General features: G+C 37.2%; 1 protein-coding gene across 6 annotated transcripts in view; it reads left to right on the top strand.

Moving 5' to 3' along the window:
- Nucleotides 1–1,194: 1,194 nt before the first annotated feature.
- adck1 (aarF domain containing kinase 1) overlaps nt 1,195–21,726 on the top strand; it is a 72,425-nt gene continuing 51,893 nt past the window's right edge. For all 6 annotated transcript variants that reach the window (XR_015097132.1, XR_015097131.1, XM_086095312.1 and 3 more), the window contains exons 1-3: nt 1,195–1,301; nt 2,077–2,210; nt 4,673–4,756. Coding sequence is in view for 4 of the 6 variants with exons in the window: in XM_086095312.1 (XP_085951438.1) it covers nt 2,085–2,210; nt 4,673–4,756 (210 nt within the window). In the remaining 2 variants the exon portion in view is untranslated. The remainder of the gene's footprint in view (nt 1,302–2,076; nt 2,211–4,672; nt 4,757–21,726) is intronic.

The following is a 21,726-nucleotide window of genomic DNA, read 5'->3' on the forward strand; positions in this document are numbered from 1 at the left end:
GAAAAAGTTGGAATTCTGAGATAAAAGTGAGAATCCTGCCAACCTTTTTTCCACGTACTGCCCCAATCCTTTTAAGTATGTTATTTATTGCTGCTCCCTGTTGGACAAAAATTGGTACTGCAGGTGATACAAGAATAAAGTTTAAAGCAATGAGGGTTACAAGCACGGACGACGTATATGGACGGAGTCCAACGTCCGTGGATACAATTCATATTAGAAGTTTCTTTGTTAATCATAGCAAGAAAAATAATTCCTCGTGGGCAATTGTTCAGGAGAGACAGGAACTCTTAATTGATCAATTAATTCAACACATTGGCATAAAATATGGCGTGTGCCTTTTATTATTTTATGTTGTAACGACTAACTTGTATATTTCAAGATTTGTTGCAATATACATTTTGTATGATTGATCAGAAAAGTTGAACTCTTCTGTGATTGCCCCTCAAATGACAGGTTCAGCAGAGAAAATCCATTTTTGAAAAGACTCGTCATACTAGACTTAAGTTAAAAATTGTATCACGTTTGTAACCCATATAAAAGTACAGTTTAGATCTATTGACAAGTGATATTTTATCCCTATGGACTATTTTAATGTGAATTGAACACTCTGAATTGTCCCTAGATGTGATTGTGAGTGTGAACGAGTGTTTATCCAGTTCAGGTTGTACCCTGCCGACTGCCCAAAGACGACTGGGATAGGCTCCAGCACGCCCGCGACCCCCGTGAGGAAGCGGTTCAAATCATGAATGGATGGGTGGTTTGAGGCAGGTATTGAATTCTCAAACGAGAACTGCTTTGAGATTACGGTTGTGGTTTAAAGTAGCCGCTAGATGGCAATTTATACGTGTACTGTATAGCCAATACGGCGATTGTGAGCTTGATTCGTTACAATTTAAAGCATGCCGCGATACTGTAGGTTGTTTTGAAGAAAGGCCTTGAACTGCGTTCACTTCTTGATACTGAATTTACCTTAATGTTATAATGACTGTAAGTATGTGTGTGCTTTTTGTAATATTGTTATTTATTCATTTATTTATTTATTTCCGAACCCATTTTTATTATATATATATTTTATTTCCCCGTTATTATTAAAGTTGGTAAAATCCCAATTGACAATTTGCAACCAGATGATGGCGGAAATGGCTCAAAAACTACCGAAAGAAGTAAAAGAAGAAGAAAAGATAAAGAAGAACTACAATAACCAGCGTTCTTTGCGCACGCATGTCGGAAGCTGGCGAGGAGGTCAAAAACAAAACCGGCCGGCAAGTGGAAGAGAGTCAACTCGTGGAGACATCGTGAAGGTAAAAGTTTATTGGTTTTACTGACAGTTTTTGGGGTTGAATAGCTCTTGCAGAATCTCGGTTGTTGGTCTCCTATTGTGTTTTATGACAAAATTCAGCCAGTCGTTGCATAACCCTAGCACACGTTCTGCTGTTCTTAAATAACAACCAGTGAATTACGTACTCCAAGTGAGTAAACTCAGAACACAAACTCCAATTTGAGGTGAATCTGTCGTAATTCTCAATCAACTAAATGGGCTCTTCTTTGCATGTCAGTGCCCGTAAAGGGATACATGGGCATGCATTATGATAAAGGTTTGAAGGTATTGACATTAGTCGCTGTAATTTAAAAATAATTCATTTTCGATAAATAATCTATTTGGTAAATATCGGCCTAGTTATTAGTATTATTTGAATGCTAATGAAATATGAAATTTTCATTCTATTCTGCAAGCACCAGACTGTTCCCTCCGTAAAGATCTGGAGCACACTGGAGCACACAGGATATCAGAATTATGTTTTGCCTAAACCTGTCATGAGCCTGAGCTATGGTATTCCATAAGTGGTAAAAAGAAAAAAAAAGTAATGTAATTGTAAGGGTTGATGTTTTGTTGTATTGAAAAGAAAACTTGTTGCAATGCTTTCGGTAAATGTAACGTTTATTTATTTATTTTGGGGGTACTATCAGGATGTTATACTGAAATCTGGGAACATTATAGCCCCGATGTAAAATGAAACATATGGTTTCTATTATAGTCATAATGTAAAACATATTCTTTTTGTCATTCTTACACAGTACCACTAATGGCTCTCCGGTTGCTCAAAGTCCCTACTCTGGCAGTGTTTGCATCTTCTGGATTTTACCTCTACAATAGACGACTTGATTTCAATGACCTGAGTTTTATCCGCTTTGGACGAGCTGCTGCCACTGTAAGATACTGCATTTGTATTTTGGAAACACGTGATTAATCGCAACTGCTCAGTGAAAACGTTTTAATTGTATTCATATTGTAATCAAGTTGGCACGTTGTTTAAACTTGATACTTACTTAGCCTGAAATGTGGTCTACAGACATTTAAGGGTTTACTGACTTCGGAAATATAATTCAAGAACGCTGTAAACCAGAGCTCGTCAGTCAGCACGTCAAGAATACTTGGACCTGGCGACGTACCCGCCACTTGCGATTTTTTTTTACTGCAAGCTTCACTATCTCATACATTATGGTTAGTAAGTGTTGTTCTAAAATACAATATATGTGAACTGTACTGTATTTTTGTTAGGGATGGTCCGATCCGATCCACAGAATTGGTATCGAGGCCAAAATGACTGGATTGTTTTTATTATAGAACCAGTCAGATCCAATCCATAAACCCAAACTATATAATATATTCTCAACTTTGCTTTGTATAACATAAGATGCCCTAGCACAGGCGGGGTGTTGCCATGGTTGACATGTGCCGGTATGTTTTTTTGTCACATGAACAGAAGCCTAAAGATGTCAGTATCAAATTACATCCACGTTATTAAGAACCTTTAAAGTGACAAAAACTAATTGGATCGATTATTTTGCTCATCGACTAATCACCAACAGTAGTTGCAATTAGTCGACTAATCGGAACATCATGTCGCTTTATGTCCATTATTTTAAATAAAAAAATAAAATAAATTACGATTAAAAAAATCAGAAAAGTTGAACTCTTCTGTGATTGCCCCTCAAATGTCTGCATTTAGTTTCATCTCATAAATGTAAAAATGTAAAAAATGGACATGTTTTTCACAGGACACTGACGATGTAAATAGTAGCATATTGCCCCAACAAGCGGCTGCTCTTTTTAAAACCATCATTAGTTTACATTTTGAATTCTTTAAAAGTATGTAATGAAGACAATTAAGATTATAGTACATTGAACTTTGATTACATTTTGCAGCTTGTACCATAATTTCTGACATGTTTATAAATTGATGGTGATACTGTGGCTTTAGAATTTCTTTCGCTGTAAATCTTTAGTGTATTTTAAAATTGAACCACAAACTATGCAGAGTAGTATTAATAATATGAAACTATTAGGGGTGTTAGAAAAAATCGATTCGGCAATATATCCCAATATTACAGCACACAATTCTCGAATTGATTTGATATGTGGCCAAATCGATTTTTAAACATCAATTTTATATGGGAATATTCAACAAAACGTCTTACTTAGGGTTAGGATTCACACATTAAGCATGGAAGAATGTTATATTAATGGATCATTAAGCCTTAATATTTTTATTTTGGTGCTGTTCAAACATGAAACAGACTGCAACCTATTTGTTAAATGCAGTGGCTCAATTATAAGCCTGAATTTTCAGATAAATAAATACATTTTAATACAAATCTTAAAGTGTACATACACAGTTTACTGATTAGTGTTTTCTAAATTTGAGTAAAAAAATAAAAAAATCGCAATAATCAAATTTTAGATTCTTATCGGGATTAATCGTTATCGAATCGAATCGTGACCCATGAATCGTGATACGAATCGAATCGCCAGGTACTAGGCAATTCACACCCCTAGAAACTATAATATTTCACTCTTCTTGGGTACTAAGCCCTTTTGTAATGTAGGTCTAGAAGGTAGTGAAATCAGATGAGTAAAATTTTGAAAATACACTGTGCTAAACATAACTAAAATAAATACTTGTATTGTTTTTTTATTTTGTTTTATTTAACATTTATCCAATATGCTTTTTTTTGCTTCACTATTATGTGTATTTTAAAAGCAGTAAATTGATCTACACAAACAAAATGTGGTATGCACCTGAATTGGAAAAAAAGAGAAAGAAATCCTTAAAGATTATGATGAACTGCAACTGTACTGCATATTATAACGAACTATTTTGTGCTTTATTGTAATGTGTTGCCGTTGAGGGCTTGTGGCAAAGCTGTCATGTTTTGTTGAGTCTTGCTATGTCCAAGTTCATAAACGCAGCACTGTGCGTAGTCGCGACTCGCGAGTCAAAGGAGAGAAAAAAAGAAATGGACACAATAGTTATTTTCCAGACTTGATAAATTTACATGCGTGTTTGTTTACATATGCCATCAATATTCATTTGCGCTACTTCTTCCTGCTCCTGTTTGTCACGTTGCTTGCCGCACGCATACACACAATGAGGTGTAGAGCGAAACAGGAAGTTACCTGTATTAGTGCAAAAATACAGTAAACTTTTTTCCCTACTAAAGTTTGAAAACGTACTCTTTCTTTTCTGAAAAAATAAATAGCGCTGTACACTTTGTAGCAGATGACAAATTACAATGTGTTTCATGTTTGTATTTATCCTACTGTAGTTCTATTAAAATTGTATTTGATGCTCAGTTCTTTACATGTTTTTATTTTGTTTTTCTTCTGTAGACAGCTGTCATCAGCTATGACTATCTGACTGCTTTCAATAATGTGGAGTATGGCACAAAGGAATATTGGGCCCTTAAATCCAAGGTAGGAATGAAGTGTGAACATGAAAAGAGTCAAGTTAACTAACGTAAGCATACAAATGTGAGAGGTGATGAATGATGTATTTTTTGGGGGGTGAAAACTAGTTAGTCCTTCATTGAATACAATCTCCAACACGTTGAACACATTGAGTGGTATGTCATTTGCTTGAATGGCCAACAAAAACTCACCGAGGACGAGCAATGCTGGTCCATTGAGCTATATTGTGATCAGCTATCCGCTTACCTTCGGGAAAGTCAACCCACTAGCTTGAAAGTGGGTGAAGGCTCAATTCAACAGCCGGTTTATCCCCCTCAGAGGTGGGTAGAGAAGCCAAAAATTGTACTCGAGTAAGAGTAGCATTACTTCAAAATAATAGGAGTCATAAAAAAAATCACTCAAATATAAGTACAAAAGTATTCGCTGAAAATAATACTCAAGTACTGAGTAACTGCTTAAACATAAAGTCTGATTTATTTTTAAAAACTATGTCATCAGACAGACAAATATATAAAATTATGTGCAAATTCTGGCATCTTCAAATGATAAAATAAAAAATAAAAAAAGCTTTTTGAGTTTAAACAACAGTGCAAGCAGACACGTTAGCCCAAGCATGCACAATCCATTCACAAATTGTGGCGTAACTCGCTCGGCGCTGTCTGCCATTTGAATCACCTTAGGTGGGAGTTTCTTAAAGCGAAAGCACCAAGACGTCATCTTTCAGTTGAGTCTTTTGGGTTCTTATCATGCCTGCCAGTCCTCAAACATTTCCTGTATATAAGCAACGTGTCCGCGGAAATGCTCCCACACAGTCAAAATGCACTTTAGAGGGGTTTTCTATCAATAATATGCATCCCCGGCCTGTCTACAATCCAACCAGGTATGAAAAAAGTCAGTCCACGACTTCTTTAGCTTTCTCCTCCTTTCTAAATTGTGTGCTTCAAAAGGGCAGATTCAATTTCTGTGACATGGTGACGTCAATAAGACACGGCTTGTCACACCCACAGAAGTTCGAGAAGCTGGCTGCTCAATTTTTCTTAATTTTCTTAATGAAAAGCCTGTTCAAAGCTGGATTTGCAAACATAATGGATCGGTCCCAGTGGTGTGTGACACGACTGCAAATGTGAAATATGTAAGTTTAACAGTTTTATTTGGAATATAGTGTCTAAAGTGGGAGCTACATTTGTCGTGTGGAGGTTGTTTGGTTACAAGAGGTCAGATATGATAAGGCAGACGGTGGTTGGATAATAAAGCACTGGCCGAGCATCCCAGGGCTGCTGGAGCGTACCTCGGGTAAAATCTGGGCATTTGTTGGCCCTTTATCTCCTGAATAGAAAGTCGTGGACAGACGACACGAACACCGTTGGAAAGCTCTCGTCGGGCCCAGTTTATGTCTCTGGTAGGACTTGGCATTACGGAGATATGGGTGGCGAAAATCCTAAAAATCTACCTGGCTGCCGATGGTTCTCCCCCTTTTATTTCTATTATTCCCGTATTGTTTTGCCAAGATACAATCCGCGGTGGTTATTTTGCCACGACTAGCAACTCGCCACCTAGTTGATGTGACTTTGTGATGGTAACAGGCCGCTAAGTGGTCTCGACGAGACAGCTTGCACGTTGCGACCGCGCAGTGGTGTTATTCATATTCAGTGCTTATTGATAACTGCTTGTAAATGTCTATAAGCATTCACGGCAAATCAGAGACATTCATGGCAAAATAACGCTCGCAAGAGAGTTGCCGGATATGGCAAAATAACCACTGCCTAAACAATCGCTAACTTTGTTTTAACATTTTTATTTTTATTTTTAGAGAGAGCTCAGTGTTGTTCATTAGGTAATCTTACTGATTTGAATATGTCATCATCATTGCTCTCGTTTGTGTGTGTTTGTGCGCATGCGTGAAAGTTTGTGCTCATCAACTCACCTGAAACCTATTAAAAATCCCATACCCTTCACCTAAACCGAAGACTTTAGAATCCCGCTAGAGTCGTGAAGTTGTCAGGAGACCCGAGGAAGGATCAAAGAAAATAAAGAAAAGTTTAATCCATACCGACCAGACACCACCTACTACCCACAGGGTTATAAACCAGAATCTTTCACCATTCCCAGAAACATCTAAATTCCATCAAATTAGAGAGACCTCAAGAGATAAAAGGAAAGACTGAAGAAAGGAAGGAAGGATAGATGAAGCAGAGTGAGATCCACAGACATCAGTCTCCACCGATTCAGCGACTAGAGGAATAAGCATATTGTGTTTGAATTTCGGTAGATGCTGGTGTGGGGGATCTGGCATTCATTAAACCCCCCCCCCCCCCCATTCCTGACCCAACCCCAAGGCACACCAGCCCCCCGAACGCCGACCCCCAAATCCCGGGGACCTCCCCGTTAAGTTAAAGAGCCTCCGAGTATTGTTAGTAGAATGACAACCTTTAATAAAGCCTGTTTGATTGCGATGCATAATTGTCGAGATGACTGTTTCTAGGCTAGATGCGAAGACTTTAGCGCGAATTTTAATGTCAGTATTAATTTGTGATATTTGACGGTAATTTGATGGAAGGGTGGGGTCTTTTTCTGGCTTTAATAAAAGTTTAATTGCTGCTGTATTCATGTGTGGACGTATGTAACCATTAGTTTTAATTTCTGTTACTACTCTTAAGAATAATGGAGCAAGCATTAACCAAAAGTGCTCGAAAAAAATATGGCCAGATAACCATCTGGGCCAGGTGCTCTGCCATTAGGCATACTATCTAGAGCACTGTACAGCTCATTTATAGTCAGTCGCGCATCTAAAATATGTTTATGTTCAGTAGATAACTCAGGCATATTTCAGTTACTGAGGAATGCCTCAATATGCTCAGGGTTACGCTTGTTAGTTTCTGAGTATAGGTTGCGATAATAGTTATGAAAAATATTATTAATTTCTTCTGGTGATTGTGTGCACTCACCAGTTGTCCCTTTTAATAGCCGTTATAAGAGATTTTTCCCGATTGCGTTGAAGTTGGTTTGCAAGAAATTTACCTGATTTGTTATTATATTCAAAGTTGTTGTATCTCAATTGTTGTCAATTGTCTTTTTGGATAACATATCGTGTAATATATATATATATATATATATATATATATATATATGTATGTATATATATATAAAAAAAAAAAAAAGAGCAATGATGATGACATTACCGAATGAACAATACTGAGCTCTTAAAAAAAAAGAGAGAAAAAATAAATAAATAAAACATATCGTGTAACTATTTTTGTAATTCAGTCCATATTTGGTTATTTGGGTTTATTGCGTATTCATCTGTCAGTTGTTTAATTTTATCTTCCAGGCCTTTTTCAAATTTTTGATCCAGTTTCTTTTTATAAGATGAATATAGATATATATATATATAATTTTACCTCTAATTACCACTTTTCCAGCTTCCCAGAAAAGAGATGGAGATAAGTTTGAGTAATTTATTTCCAGAAAGTCTGCCCCACTCTCTTCTTATAATTTTGTCCAACTCTATCATTTAGCAGTGAGTTAAAAACGGTATGTCGGGGGAGGTTTAAAGGTGTAATCATCTTGTAGGGTGAGGGAGACTAGTGCATGGTTGCTAATAATAATATGATGTATTTTTGTACCAATTTTATCAGCAATAGAATTATTTGTAAGGAAAAAAATCAATTCTTGAAAAATTATTGGTGCCCCGCGGAAAAGAAGGTAAATTCCTTTTTAGTCGGGTTTTTAAGTCTCCAGCTGTCGATGAGGCCAAAATCGTTCATATATTCCTCTATTATTTTGGCAGATTTTAATTGCCTTGTACGTGTCGTATTATTAGAACGATCTATTAATGGATTTAAGACTGTGTCAAAGTATTCTCCAATATAAAGTAAGTAAAGAATAAATTATTATGTATGAGTATAAAGACAAAATTCTTATTTATGAGTATACAGACTCCTCTTTGTCTACTGTTATAAGAGGCAGAGTACACCTGGCTGAAATTTCTGTCAATAAAAAAAAAATCTTCAGATTTTTGTAGGTATGTTTCTTGTAGGAGACAAATATCTGTTTTTAATTTTAAGAGATGGTCTAAAATTGTTATTCTTTTGGCCTGTGAGCGAGCGCCACATACATTCCAGGAAACCAGAACTAATTTATGCATACAGACACTGGCGTGCAGAGGCAGACCCCCTAGTGGTGCTGACACCCTTGCCCCTCTGCTCTTTCGCAAAAAAAGTGCCCTTTGGAAGGTTCTTTTTTTTTTTTTTTTTTTTTTTAAACAGTTTACTGACAGGTCAATGTTGACTCAATCTTTTAGAAAATATGCACGATTAAATGTGTCGGGAGGGGGAATATGTGCAGAGTGCGCGCATACACCCGACGTAGCTCTCTCTTTCTCTCTCTCTCTCTCTCTCTCTCTCTCTCTCTCTTTGTCACATGAACGTTATTAGCCACGTGGGACACACACACACGGGCATATCTCAATCTTTATGAAGAGAGACACGATCCACTTTTTCTTCAAAGCATATGCCTATTTTGAGCGGGTGGGTGAGAGGGTGACTCGGCGGCAGTGAGGACAAATAGATACTGATGTCTAATGAACCCTTTGGTTCCTCAGCTGCATGAGAAAACAGCGAGCATGAGCGCACAGGCAGTTGAGGGGAAGCGGCCATTTAAAAAAAAATTTTTTTTTTCATGACTGAGATAAAAGGGAGAACAAAATGCCGATTCACTCTGTTCATTTGCACAGCATCATGCATATTTTCACTGCCTCCCAAGACTGAATACAGATAAGTCATCTTCATCTGGGATGTTCACATATGTTGAAATTGTACTGAATAAAATAGTGATATAAAGGCATGGTGGGAAAATATATTAAAGGCCGTGGGGATGGTGATTAGTGTTACTTCTCTTTTGGTACAATCTTCACAGCATCAGCTGATACATACATACATTGGTGCTATTTTAAATAAAATACGAGGGTTGATCAAAAAGTTCTAACCCTCACCCTGAAGGACTCACAGGAAGGAGACAGTTTTTCAGTATTTTTCTGTGTAATCCCCAATGATGCTGAAGCAATGCTATCCGATCACACAAGAAGGTGGTGTCCTGATCCCCTAAAAACTCCACATAACCTCATCATTGTTTCCAAAATGACAAGTACGTTAAGGAAACGGGTAGAAGTCAGATACAGCCAAGTCTGGCAAGTAAGGTGGGTGGGGTAGAAATTCAAATCTACAACTGGCTGCTTCAGGTAGCGTAGCACTGTCAAGTAATAGTTTTTTCCCTTTTCCAGGTAGTCTTTCATGATCACGTCTTCAGAATCCTAAAACACAGAAGTCATAACCTTGCCAACAGACACTGTCTGCTTGAAGTTCTTTGGGGGTGGAGAATCGAAGTGTTTTCACTGCTTGCTTTGAAGTTTTGACTCAGGTTCAAAGTGATGAACCCATGTTTCGTCTTGAGTTACCAATCAGCAACGGAAGTTCTCAGGATCCGCCTGGAAAATGAGTCAGAAGTTTTTGGAAATGTGAGTTTCTACTATGCCGTCAACATTCTTGCAGCCAGCTTGGTCATCACTTAAAGGTCTCATTTAAAACACTGTGGACTGAACCAGAACTGATGCTGGACAGGAAGACATCTGTCATTCAAGACCATTCGGTGAATGGCATCAGCTTGTTCATCAGTGGTTGAGATTTTGGACAACTTGACAGTGGGTCAGTTTCTGTGCCAACCCTGCCTTGCTTGAACTCAACAGTCCTTTTTTCAGCAAATGTTCTCAGTGATTTCCTTGGTGGTCCTACCTTTCTTTTGCAGACACTTTATGATTGCTCAAACCTTTGTTGTGTGTGTCCATCCTTAGGTTTGTCACGTCTCACACCTTTGCATGTCCGTCACTGGTGAAAAAATTAAGACAGAACTCTGAATTCGCTTTTCTAGTTTCATAAAAAGTGTCAGTGTTTCCACAATATAATTGTTTAGTAAAGTAGGTATATTTTAGTGTTAACTTGGTTAGGGGTTTGGGTATCTAGACCTAGATATTTGTTTCCATTGATGACATTTTTGGATCTTGTGTATATATATATATTTTTTAAAGACAAAAAATGGTGAAAGAGTGGGAGCATTTCAGACTAAAATGCGCATCGAGTCATGTAATCATTGTCACTCAGATCATGCTTTCCTCTGAAGATTCCCGCTAGGTTAATTTTACTTAGTCTTGGGTACTATACACTTTTCAGTGATATTAATGTTAATGTACCTTACTAATGTAACATTATCCCTGTAGAGGGCTGAGTCTGCGTTAATTTGTGGCTTGTTTACTATGCTCATGGTGAAAAGTCATGTATACACAAACTCATTACGCTCTTACCACTTATCTGAACATTTAAAAAAACATCCCACTTAATTATCTGAACATTTAAAAAAACAATCATGGTTGTTGAAAATGTTGAAAACAAACAAAAATAGTTGACAAATATATATATGATATATATGACGTATCGAAGATCAATGTATTGTGTGATTCACATGAGTTCTTGCAGCTCCGAGCTGCCTTCGCCATCAATGCAGGAGCGGAGAATGAGCACATTTTGGCTGATTCATCCCAGGGATGTAGCGAGCAATTTGGAGGTCCAAGGCAAACATAGTCAGAGCCCTCCACTCCCAGTGTACTCCACCCATCCATCCATTTTCCGCAACACGTATACGCGCGAACGTTGCGGGCATGCTGGAGCATTTCCGAGCCATATTCAGGCGGTAGGCGGGTTACACCCTGAACTGGTCGCAGCCAATCGCAAGGCACACATAGATGAACCACTATTCACACTCTCATTCAATCTACCATGCATATTTTTGCCCCTTTGTTTTCTTGGTGTTTTTAACACAAAATGTGAGTTATGTGTTATAGGCCATTTTGTCCTGCTTTTTAAATCTGTTGCAATGATCTGACATCTTAAGTTAGACTACTAAAGTTTTACCTCCAAAGACTTTTAATATTGAAGCTGCTCTATGTCGCCATTTGGCCAAAAATATCTTTACAAGTGCCTTTTTATCTGACCATTTGTGACTCAAACATATTATAATTAGCAGATTAACATCTTAACTGTTCATAATGGGTACTTCTGCAAGCCTCTGGCCAATAGTTTTCAGACTAGAAGAAGAGACTCTAATCTTTCTTTTGGTAGGTTCCATGTTTTTTTTGTTTTTTTTTAGCAATAGAACTAGGGTGACCAAACGTCCTCTTTTGGGAGTACATTTAGGAAGACAGACCATTTTTTTATATCCTGTTCGGGCGTCCAGGGTTTTTTTAAATTCATGAAAATGTCCGGTTGGCATTGCGTGACTAATAGGAGGTGAAGTACACTGTGTAACTGCGACTGGTACCACAATTTCAAGGCCGGGGCATGTGTCCTCTTCTTTTTGGAAATGGGAATACGATCACCCTAATAGAACACAATATTCTGTGGGCCTTGCAAAATCAGTCAAAATGCAGTAAAACAGCCGGGAGCGAAAGGGATTGCTTCAGTGAAAATGACTGAGCGTAAATGTGTTAAAAATTATTACAGATTTCTCATTTACGTTGATTTCTGGATAAGTCAGTTTGGACCAATTCACCACATAAATGTGGCATGTAATAATGATGTATAAGTGGTTAGAATTTTGTTGTAACATACCAACATCATGTAACTTGTTAATATCTTGGTTTTAGGTTTTGGACAGGTGTGATACAGGTTTGGCTACACGTGTGCATGTTTGATGTTGCTCACTGTAGTCCAAGTAATGCTTATTGAATTTGTGTGAATGTGCCGATGGATGGAAAAATTAGAGGGAACATTTGTTGTGATCACATAAAGTTTAACATTTACTACTGTTTCCCCAGGAAGTTGTCAGAGATGTCACCATATAAATGTTTAGTGCCTGCCAAGAAAAGATTATGTTGTAATGGTGGGACAATAGTAAGAAAAGGCATGAACTAAACCTATGGTAATTACCAATAACTTGGACTAATGAGCAGAAGCATAATACTACTGTGCTTGATTGTGCTCAGTCACTGTGTATGTGGTACACTCCAACCAGCAGATGCCAGCATTTACCAATTTCTGAGAGGCTCAGTACTGTAGTTCTCCGACCAGACACAAGAGGGTACTTAGCATAGATAAAATAAACTTATTTGCTTCTTTGAGGGGAAATGTAAATATAAAGGTGCTTGGTAAATGGTGACAGTCATGTGCTGCAGTTTAACAGCCAAACCAGTCTGAGGCAGGGAAATCCATTATTGAAATGCTGAATTCTGGCAGCAACAAAAGCAGCACATGGCAATACTTATTTTTGGGTGTGTCATGGATGTGCAAATTAAAGGATGGTGTTTGACTCTGATGCATTGTATTTGAGGAAGGAATGCACACCAGGATTTATTTTTAGTTGGGACTCTGTTTAATTTGAATACTTCCACTTGATGTTTGGACAAAAAAATGTATCCACTGGTCAAATGTGGTCTTATAAAGTGCCTTTCTACCAAGGAGAACAGCAGTAAAAGAGTGCACGTTTCTTTATATATTACAGCAAACATTAACAGACACGTGGCGTACCTGATGAAGAAAAAAACGTCAAATTTGGTCATATAAAGTACCCCTACATAGATTAAAAAGACTGTAATAAGTTAAAGTAGTTCATAATCATTTAATACTTGAAAGCAAACCACATACATTTTTCTGGCCATTAGGACACTTACCATGGAGAACAAGAGTAAAAGGAGAGAAGTATGAAGGAGTGATACAAACGGGAGTTAATGATCCTGGAGACTGCGTTAGGAAGATGTCATGTTGTTACTGTTCACTTACACAAATTGTGTGTAATTATAATGCAACAATTATGCAAACACAAAATATTTATAACAGCTTAACTGATCATGTAAATGCTCTACTCACATATGAAGGGTTTACATTAAACCTTATCGGGCCACCATGAGCCAAATTGTGGTGGCCATGCCAGCACGGACCCTGTATATCGCTGGCGTTGGACCGATACCTCACGTAAGAATTTGGTCTATTTAGTGTTTTCCAAAAATGTATACAATTAGTAGGTCCACTCTTTTTATTTTTTATTTTTTTATTTTATATATACTTTTTTAATATTTATTTTTGACAAATTATTCACCAATCTTGAGTGCTGAAAATGGCTTTCTTTCTTTGAAGATGTAAATGATTGAACAAACATACCGTTTTGGAGGTCTCCTGAAAGGGGATGATGACAAGACAATGGAGCAATCAACAAAACTCGTCACTTCATCATCGCAAGCACAATGCCAATGGCAAAACTAAAACTATAATGATAAGTAATAAAAGTTATTCATAATAAAAGATAACTCGTGTGTTGATTTCATCACATTTATTTATACAATTTGCCGGGCTATTTGTATTTTACCTCTGTGTCCACACTATGTGGACACCCTGTAGAACACACAATAAAATTAATTTTAAAAACTACATACGTAAATAAAATGAAATAAAATATCAAGTGGCCATAAAAATTCCCATTCAAAATATGAGGTTGTACAAGCTCTTTTAAGGCAAGTGCAAATAATTAAATTCAATACAAAAGTGTAACATTTAGGAGTGCAGTATCTCCAATTTAACTAGAGTTTCAACACAAGCTGTGGTGTCTCAATCTGAAAACTGGGTGGCACACTGGGATGTACCGACATAATGACGTGCAACCGAGACAGTAGAAGAAGAAAGCCATGGAGAAGAATGTTGAATGGATACTTTTATACATACATACAAATGCTAGTTGGCACATGTGCGCTGTGATTGATCATCCAAGGCAAAGTAATGTTGTCACAGGGCAACCATCTTGGGACAGGGCTGCTCGATCCCTCATAACATTAGTCAGTGGAGCACGGACTTTGAAATAACTGTAAATTGTTTAACTATCTCAAATTCTCAACCGATTTTCAATCTTGTTGTTAGATATGACACCAGAGATGACACAAACAACTATGCCATGTTAAAAAAAAAAATCTGTGATAAAAATTCAGCCTTGAATCATAGCCTGGTAATAACACTTGTAAAAACAAAAAACAATCCGTTTGTAAATCCGTCAAGAATTCAGCGAGTTGCAAGTATTTAAGTGGGTAAATCATCCACCTTACCGCCGACTACAGCACAGCGCACCAGAGCTACAGCACAGCACACTAGAGCAGCCCCCTGTCATAAGATTGCTGACCATGAATGACGACGCTGCTGACTCCGCCTTGAGACATCTAGTGTGGATATCGATTGAAACGATAGCATTGTGTGCTGATTGGGGAGCTGTTAATAAAACTAATAAATATAAATAGCACCTAGGACTGATTGCTGAGAATAGTACATGTCATCAAATCCAATGTCCGTTGCAGGCGCATAAAACGTTTTGCGGCTCTGCCTTGTTTGGAATGTAAGAAGCTGGATGCTATGCAAACGGCACAGAAATCGCCACAGTGAACACAAGCTTATTGTGCGGTTAAAAGTATGCACGTTTCACCTGCCGTATACAATACACTGCATGTAGGTTTTGAGGAGAGATTTGAAATAATTAAGAATGACATGCTTGTATCTGAACTGATTTTAATTTCACTTACCTTTTTCTCAACACCAAAGTGTTTGCTATCAATACAGAACACACATCTGATCATTTATTTATTTTATTTTTACTTCCAGTCAACCGTGTACATGGAGCGCAGAAGCCATACAAGCTTTCACGGTTACGGACGTGTCATATCGACCTATTTTGCATATCTGTGGGTCCCAGAATGCACTGCGTGGTGGAATGTGTTTAATTAATGAAGTTATCTTGGGTCATCCTTGTCACGTGTTTGTTAGCAGTAATTGGTTGTCATATTTAGCGCTCACATTTATATTGCAGTTTTGTTAGTTTTGTGTGTTACTTTTTATTTTTTTAACAAACCGTGACTTAAGGGTTCTGTGTAAAATAATGACATCTAGGACATCCTTTAACACAGTTGCAATGCAATAAATTGTGAAAGATAGTGGTATCAGTCTTGCATAACTTGGCAATTGATTGACCCAATCAATTGATACATGTCAGATATCATAATTGCTGATGCATGTATTCGATTGCTCTTCATGACAAATGTAGGCAATTAAACATAGACTGCAGCTGCTGTAAATAAAAAGTGTGAAGGTAAGTAAAATTGCCAAATTGGCTTATTAATAAGTTGGCCCTAGAAATTGAACGGGCCACCATTAGTGAACTTCAGGTGGTCCGACATTGGTGGCTCAATCATGAGCCCATTGGCCACCGTTAATGTCGACCTGGAGATAACCCACACAAGCACGAGAGATATACACACATGTACATAGTATTCCATTAGAATGTCACAGTTACATTATTAGTATTATTTTAATTATTAGGGTTCATATCTACACTTTTTTTAACCATCGATGAAACCCGCATTTTAGTTAATCTAATATTTTTGCATTGCTATAGGATTTAGACATGCGGATGCGAAACATGCCAACAAATACTAGCCATGACCCCCCCCCCCCCCCCAAAAATCTCTTTTTTTGTGCTTGGCCGCTCGACGAGCCTCACTGAAGCGAATAACGAGCTAATCATGGGCATCCTAATAATAAATGGGCCTTGTTCATAGTCCACTAATCCCAGTCGTTAAATCCTGGTGTTGCAAAGAAATCATTTACTGCAGCTGTGCTCAATATAGGACCAGCTGCCCAAACGGCACACAATGAGCTCACCTTTGACTCTTTGCTATACAAGAAGTCAGAATTGAATATCCATTGTCTCTTGTACTTGGTGCACATATTGTTGTGGCATAAAATCAGCATTCATTTGTCACCGTCCCTCCTACCAAAATATCCTTTTTAAACATGTCATTAATTTTGCGCACGGTTCTACATTAACAATGGCCCCGTGGCTGTCAGACCACTTGAAGTTCGCTGATACTGACCCGACTGGGCCAGTACAAATTTTATAACTAAATACAATGAAATCAACATGTTATTAGTACTTTAAAAAAAACAACAACAATATTTTCATTACATTTAAATTGGTCAATCATCATTTATCTTATCTTTGTACCACACTGGGCAATTTTTTTTTCTGTTAGGTTAAATCCTTCCATAGCTTAAACAAAATATAAAGCTCATATTAAAAATTCAGTTAGATTTTATACTGCAAAAAAACATAACATTCAAAGAAATAATATTGTAAATAGATTATTATTATTTTTTTTTAAATAAAATCTTTTTCGGATGTCTTTTAGTACATCATTCACAAAAGTAACACTAACAGCCAGGGGCGATTCTTGGATCAGAGGTTTCGGGTGTCTACAAACCGGTCTATGGGTGCCTACAAACCGGTCTATGGGTGCGTTAAAGACTCGGTAACAGGGGGCCGTATGTGGGGTTTGTGGCCGTGGGGGAATTTGGGGGGAGCCATTGGCTGCTGTGCATCGACCAGTGGGTGGCAGTGGAGGAGCACTTACCAAACCCCCCTGCAAATGAACCAAATCTGATAAAAGTATTTTAAATTAGGGCTGAACGAATTGCGAATGCAATATCATATGCAAGAATTTTTTTCAAGGTCTTCTTCAGTGAATTTTTTACCCAACAAAAAGTTAATTATAATAAACAATATCATATCAATTATAGATTACAGAATCTTAAAATAAAAGCAAACGAAGCCTTAATATCACAGTTTTTTTTTTATACTACAATTACAGTTAGTTACAATTTACCACTTCAACATATCCAACTTTTCACGTTATGACATATAAACAGTGCACTTTTTAATCACTGCATTTATCAATAAATTGAATATACATATTTAAAAAATAAAACTTAACGATCTCCAGTCAGTAAACTCACACATGCTAAATAAAATAAAAAATACATTAAAATAGACAAAATATACTTTTATTTTGGTAAATTAAGATGAGCTGAGTAATGACGAGCAATAATCATTTCGGCCGTCCTAATTTTCATTCATGAAATTGGACGACACAACATATGGCCAAATACAGACCTGTTCTGTCTCAAAATATAGGACAACTCAAATTTATCAATCGCTGCCGCAGTTTACAAAACGTGCGAGATTACAGCAGCCAAAAAGTCATAACTCACAACGATGAAGTGTTGTTTTAAAACTAGAGCTGTCAAACGATTACGTTTTTAATCAGATTAATCACATCTTGGAATTTTGATTAATCACGATTAATCGCTTAATAAAAAAAGTATTTTTTTAATCAACATTTTTGTCCCGCCAAATTTGAAGAGCACTGTTTATGTGTTAATTATTTTGACATTTAATGTTATGAGGATGTCTTCTACATTTTTTTATCCACTGCACACGCTCATCCGCCTCTTTTTCTAATCTGTTAATTACTTTCATAATTTAAAATGGAAAAAAATGACCCCAATATTTTGACTTGAACAAATAGTCTAAATGTGATACTCAAACATTTATTAAATGCTTTACTTTAATGCATGTATTCATGTTTATTGCTCATTCATACACCTGTGCTAACTTAAACGTAGCCATCCGCTGTCACGCTAAAGGATTATCTATGGTCAAAATTAATAATGCAATTAATCTGCGTTAATTCATTATTTTTTTGGCTTGTGTACCCACCAAACCATTTTTTGTCATAGCATGAGTACCCCCTCACTAATGGATGTTGATTCTCTAAAAGTCGAACGTAACACAACTTATTAAATTAAATTAAATCATTTGATTTTGTCTCCTTAATTTCAGCATTTAAGTTTTAGGCATTAAAAAAACATATAAAACAAATATGTTTCCTTGAAAATAAATAAGCACAGTAATAACAATTTAAAAATCAGAATAAAGAATAATCTTGGCTTTATTATATATAGCTCTTATAACGGTTACAACAAAAAACTTGGAGCTCCTTTGAATCTCCTTTAAATATGAATTTAAATCAGGAACAAAGCACTGAATATTATTTATAGAGGGTACGGAAAGTATTCAGACCCTGCTCAATGCAGATATTTTCCCCAAAATATCTTTACAATAGTCTTTTTATTTGACTTTTATTACTCAAACAACTTCTAATCAGCAGATTAATACCTTAGCTGTTCACAATAGGTACTCATGTAAGTCTCTGGACAATAGTTTTCAGACTGGATTTGGGTTCGAATTTCCCGCCTGCTGTCTGTGGATGTGACGTCATATGTGCATTATGTACGTTAAGAAGGGAGTTTGCAGCTTCAGTTTTTGGCCATGTGGTCGTGGTAGTAACGATTCTAAATTCAATTTCATGCATTGAGCAGCTTCAATTTAAACTAGACAAAGTGCAATTTATGAGAATGCTGATTGCAATAGCTGAATGCTAAGATTTGAATGAATGTTCTTATGAAGTAAATTAAAAGATAAATGACTAAAGTACTAAAATGTGGTCCAAGCGGGGTTTGAACCCAAGAAATTGCTGAAGTGTGACCACACTTCATTTGGTATTGAACCATCAAATGTACTAAAATGCCGTCCACGCGGGATTTGAACCCCGGTACTCCTTGGTGGCAGGTACTTGCTCTAAGCACTGGGCTAACTTGACTTATACGAAATCATGGCTAATGGCGTATTTATTTTGAAAAGGGTCATCTGATGCTGAAAACAAGCATATTTAATCAAGTGAAATTATAATGCATTTCTTGATATGGTAGTTGGTATACATGTATATCACTTAGCATAATTGCCATGGATATATTTGCACTGTACAGTCGAAGCTGGGATGCACTTTACCAACTGCTCCACTGAGCAGCCTCAGACAGGTCTTAATGATTATAAGTTGTATGTATGGAAGTGGGCGTGGAAAGTGACTTGGAAAAAGTTGAATGTCTGTTATATTGAAAATGAATGGGGAAAAGTTTATATTTAACGTGAAATTGTGTGAATACTGTAAGTAATGTGAAATTAGATGATTTATATATACCCCAGGAGGCGTGAATTTTGGAAGCAAGTTGAAATTTGAATGGTGTAGATCTGAAGTATTATGTGGGAGTTACTACAAAAAAGTGTGGAGAATAAAAATCACAATCCCACAATTAAATTATGTAAACAGTAACCCTGAAAATCAACACTGCATATCAAATTTAATTTATTATTATTTTTTTCTTTGACAGGACAAACACTTTGGTTGGTTTCAAACAAGTACGCTGGCATGTAACTAAATGTACTTACATGCCAAGGCACTAAAAAGTCTCTCGGAGGGTGAGCTGCTTGCAGGTATACAGAGGTAGCTATTGGTGAAAGGATCAGCACATTTGCCTTTTCAAAATTAAGAGCAACGTAATTAGAATATGAAGCATCTCATGGACTCCTTGTAAATGACAAATAGTCCGTGGTCCTGACAAATATGTATATTTTCAGAGGTGGACACTTCCATCTCTCCGTCGGCCGGTTGTTTTGTGTGTGTCGAAAAAAAATACACGGACTGAGAACGATCGTCTTTACTGAAATTACTGTGAACTCCAGCTGGGGTTTCATTAAACAACCTAAATCACGCTCAGGGAGGGCAGAATAACATTCGCCACACACTCGAAATCAAGATTAAATTTAGATTATTTTCCTAGCCCTGTTTTACAGTACTCTGTAACGTTTGTCCTTATCGTTCCACTAATCAATATGTCTTTCTTTTCTTTTTTTTTTCCTGTCTTTGGATTTTACGATTTATGGATTGAAGGTGGGTGGTGGCTAGCCTGAGCCTATGCCAGAACAGAGCCATTTCAGGTTTTCAGAAAGCATAATTTCCATGGTGATGTCATTATCAAGCAGTGAGCCAGCCTCTCTGGAACAAAACATCCTGATTACTTGGAAGAGAGGAGTGATGATGAATCAAATGATTAGACTCCAAGCAGAAGGAAAAGCGATGTCAGAACATAATTCGCATCATCCTTGCTTCCAGATTGCTTTCAAATGATATTATCCCAGAAATAGAGACTTGCGTCAAATAACATGTCCGTTCAGACAGAGACTGGAGCTGTTTGATTTCACGAATAGAATTGTGTTTTTTTTTCAATTCTCCTTTGTAATGTGTGAATGCTCAGACTGAAGCACAAAGTTTAAAGGCAATGTTTATACAGCATTGATGTACTATTCATACATGCACAAGGTAATGTGTAACAAGTTTATAATTTTTTTTATAGAATAAAATACGTCTGGCATATCATGCTTGACAACAAAGCTATTCTTAGTGGTGGTGACAGCTACGGCTGTTTGGAAGCGCTATTAAATAAAGATGACTTGACTTGACTTTATTCTAATATTATACAGAGGTGGCAAATCCAGGTCCAGAAAGTAAAAACCCTGCCACAGTTTGGCTTTAACCCCTGATGCTAGCTAGCTAGCTAGCTAGCATCCTAGCAGGTAAACGAGCACCATGGGAGCTAGCTAGGGATCTAGCTAGCTAGCACCTGAAAGTAAAAACCCTGCCACAGTTTTTTCTTTAGCTCCTGATGCTAGCTAGCTAGCTAGCTAGCTCCCTAGCAGTAAAACGAGCACCGTGAGAGCTAGCTAGGGAGCTAGCTAGCTAGCACCTGGGGCTTAAACCAAACTCTGACAAGGTTTTTGCTTTCTGGACTTGGATTTGCCACGTCTGATATTATATAATCATTTAGTTAGCGTTGGATTTACTTACAGCTCTGGCCTCTCCATCAGGTTTGATTGTGGGAATTGCACACCTTTTAAGGTTTATTCTCCCGGTCATTCCACTTTGGTACTGGCCACTTCTCCCGTGACGTCACCCAAGCACAGCGCGACGAAAAACACAAGGAAAGTTGCTATTTTTTCCTGCTTTTTATTTTAAGTACTTGCCGTGGATGGATGGTTTGAGTGAGAGGAGACTGCGTTTAGATGAAGAATTTGAAAAGGCTGGTTCGCAAGTCATGAGTTTTGATCGACAGGTAATCTCCTTACGACGGTTTCTGTGATGTCACCCAAGCACGGCGCCGCAAAAATCA

Source organism: Leptonotus elevatus, chromosome 14 (assembly GCF_054856555.1).
Source record: "Leptonotus elevatus isolate MCC_2025b chromosome 14, RoL_Lele_1.0, whole genome shotgun sequence".
Taxonomy (NCBI): domain Eukaryota; kingdom Metazoa; phylum Chordata; class Actinopteri; order Syngnathiformes; family Syngnathidae; genus Leptonotus; species Leptonotus elevatus.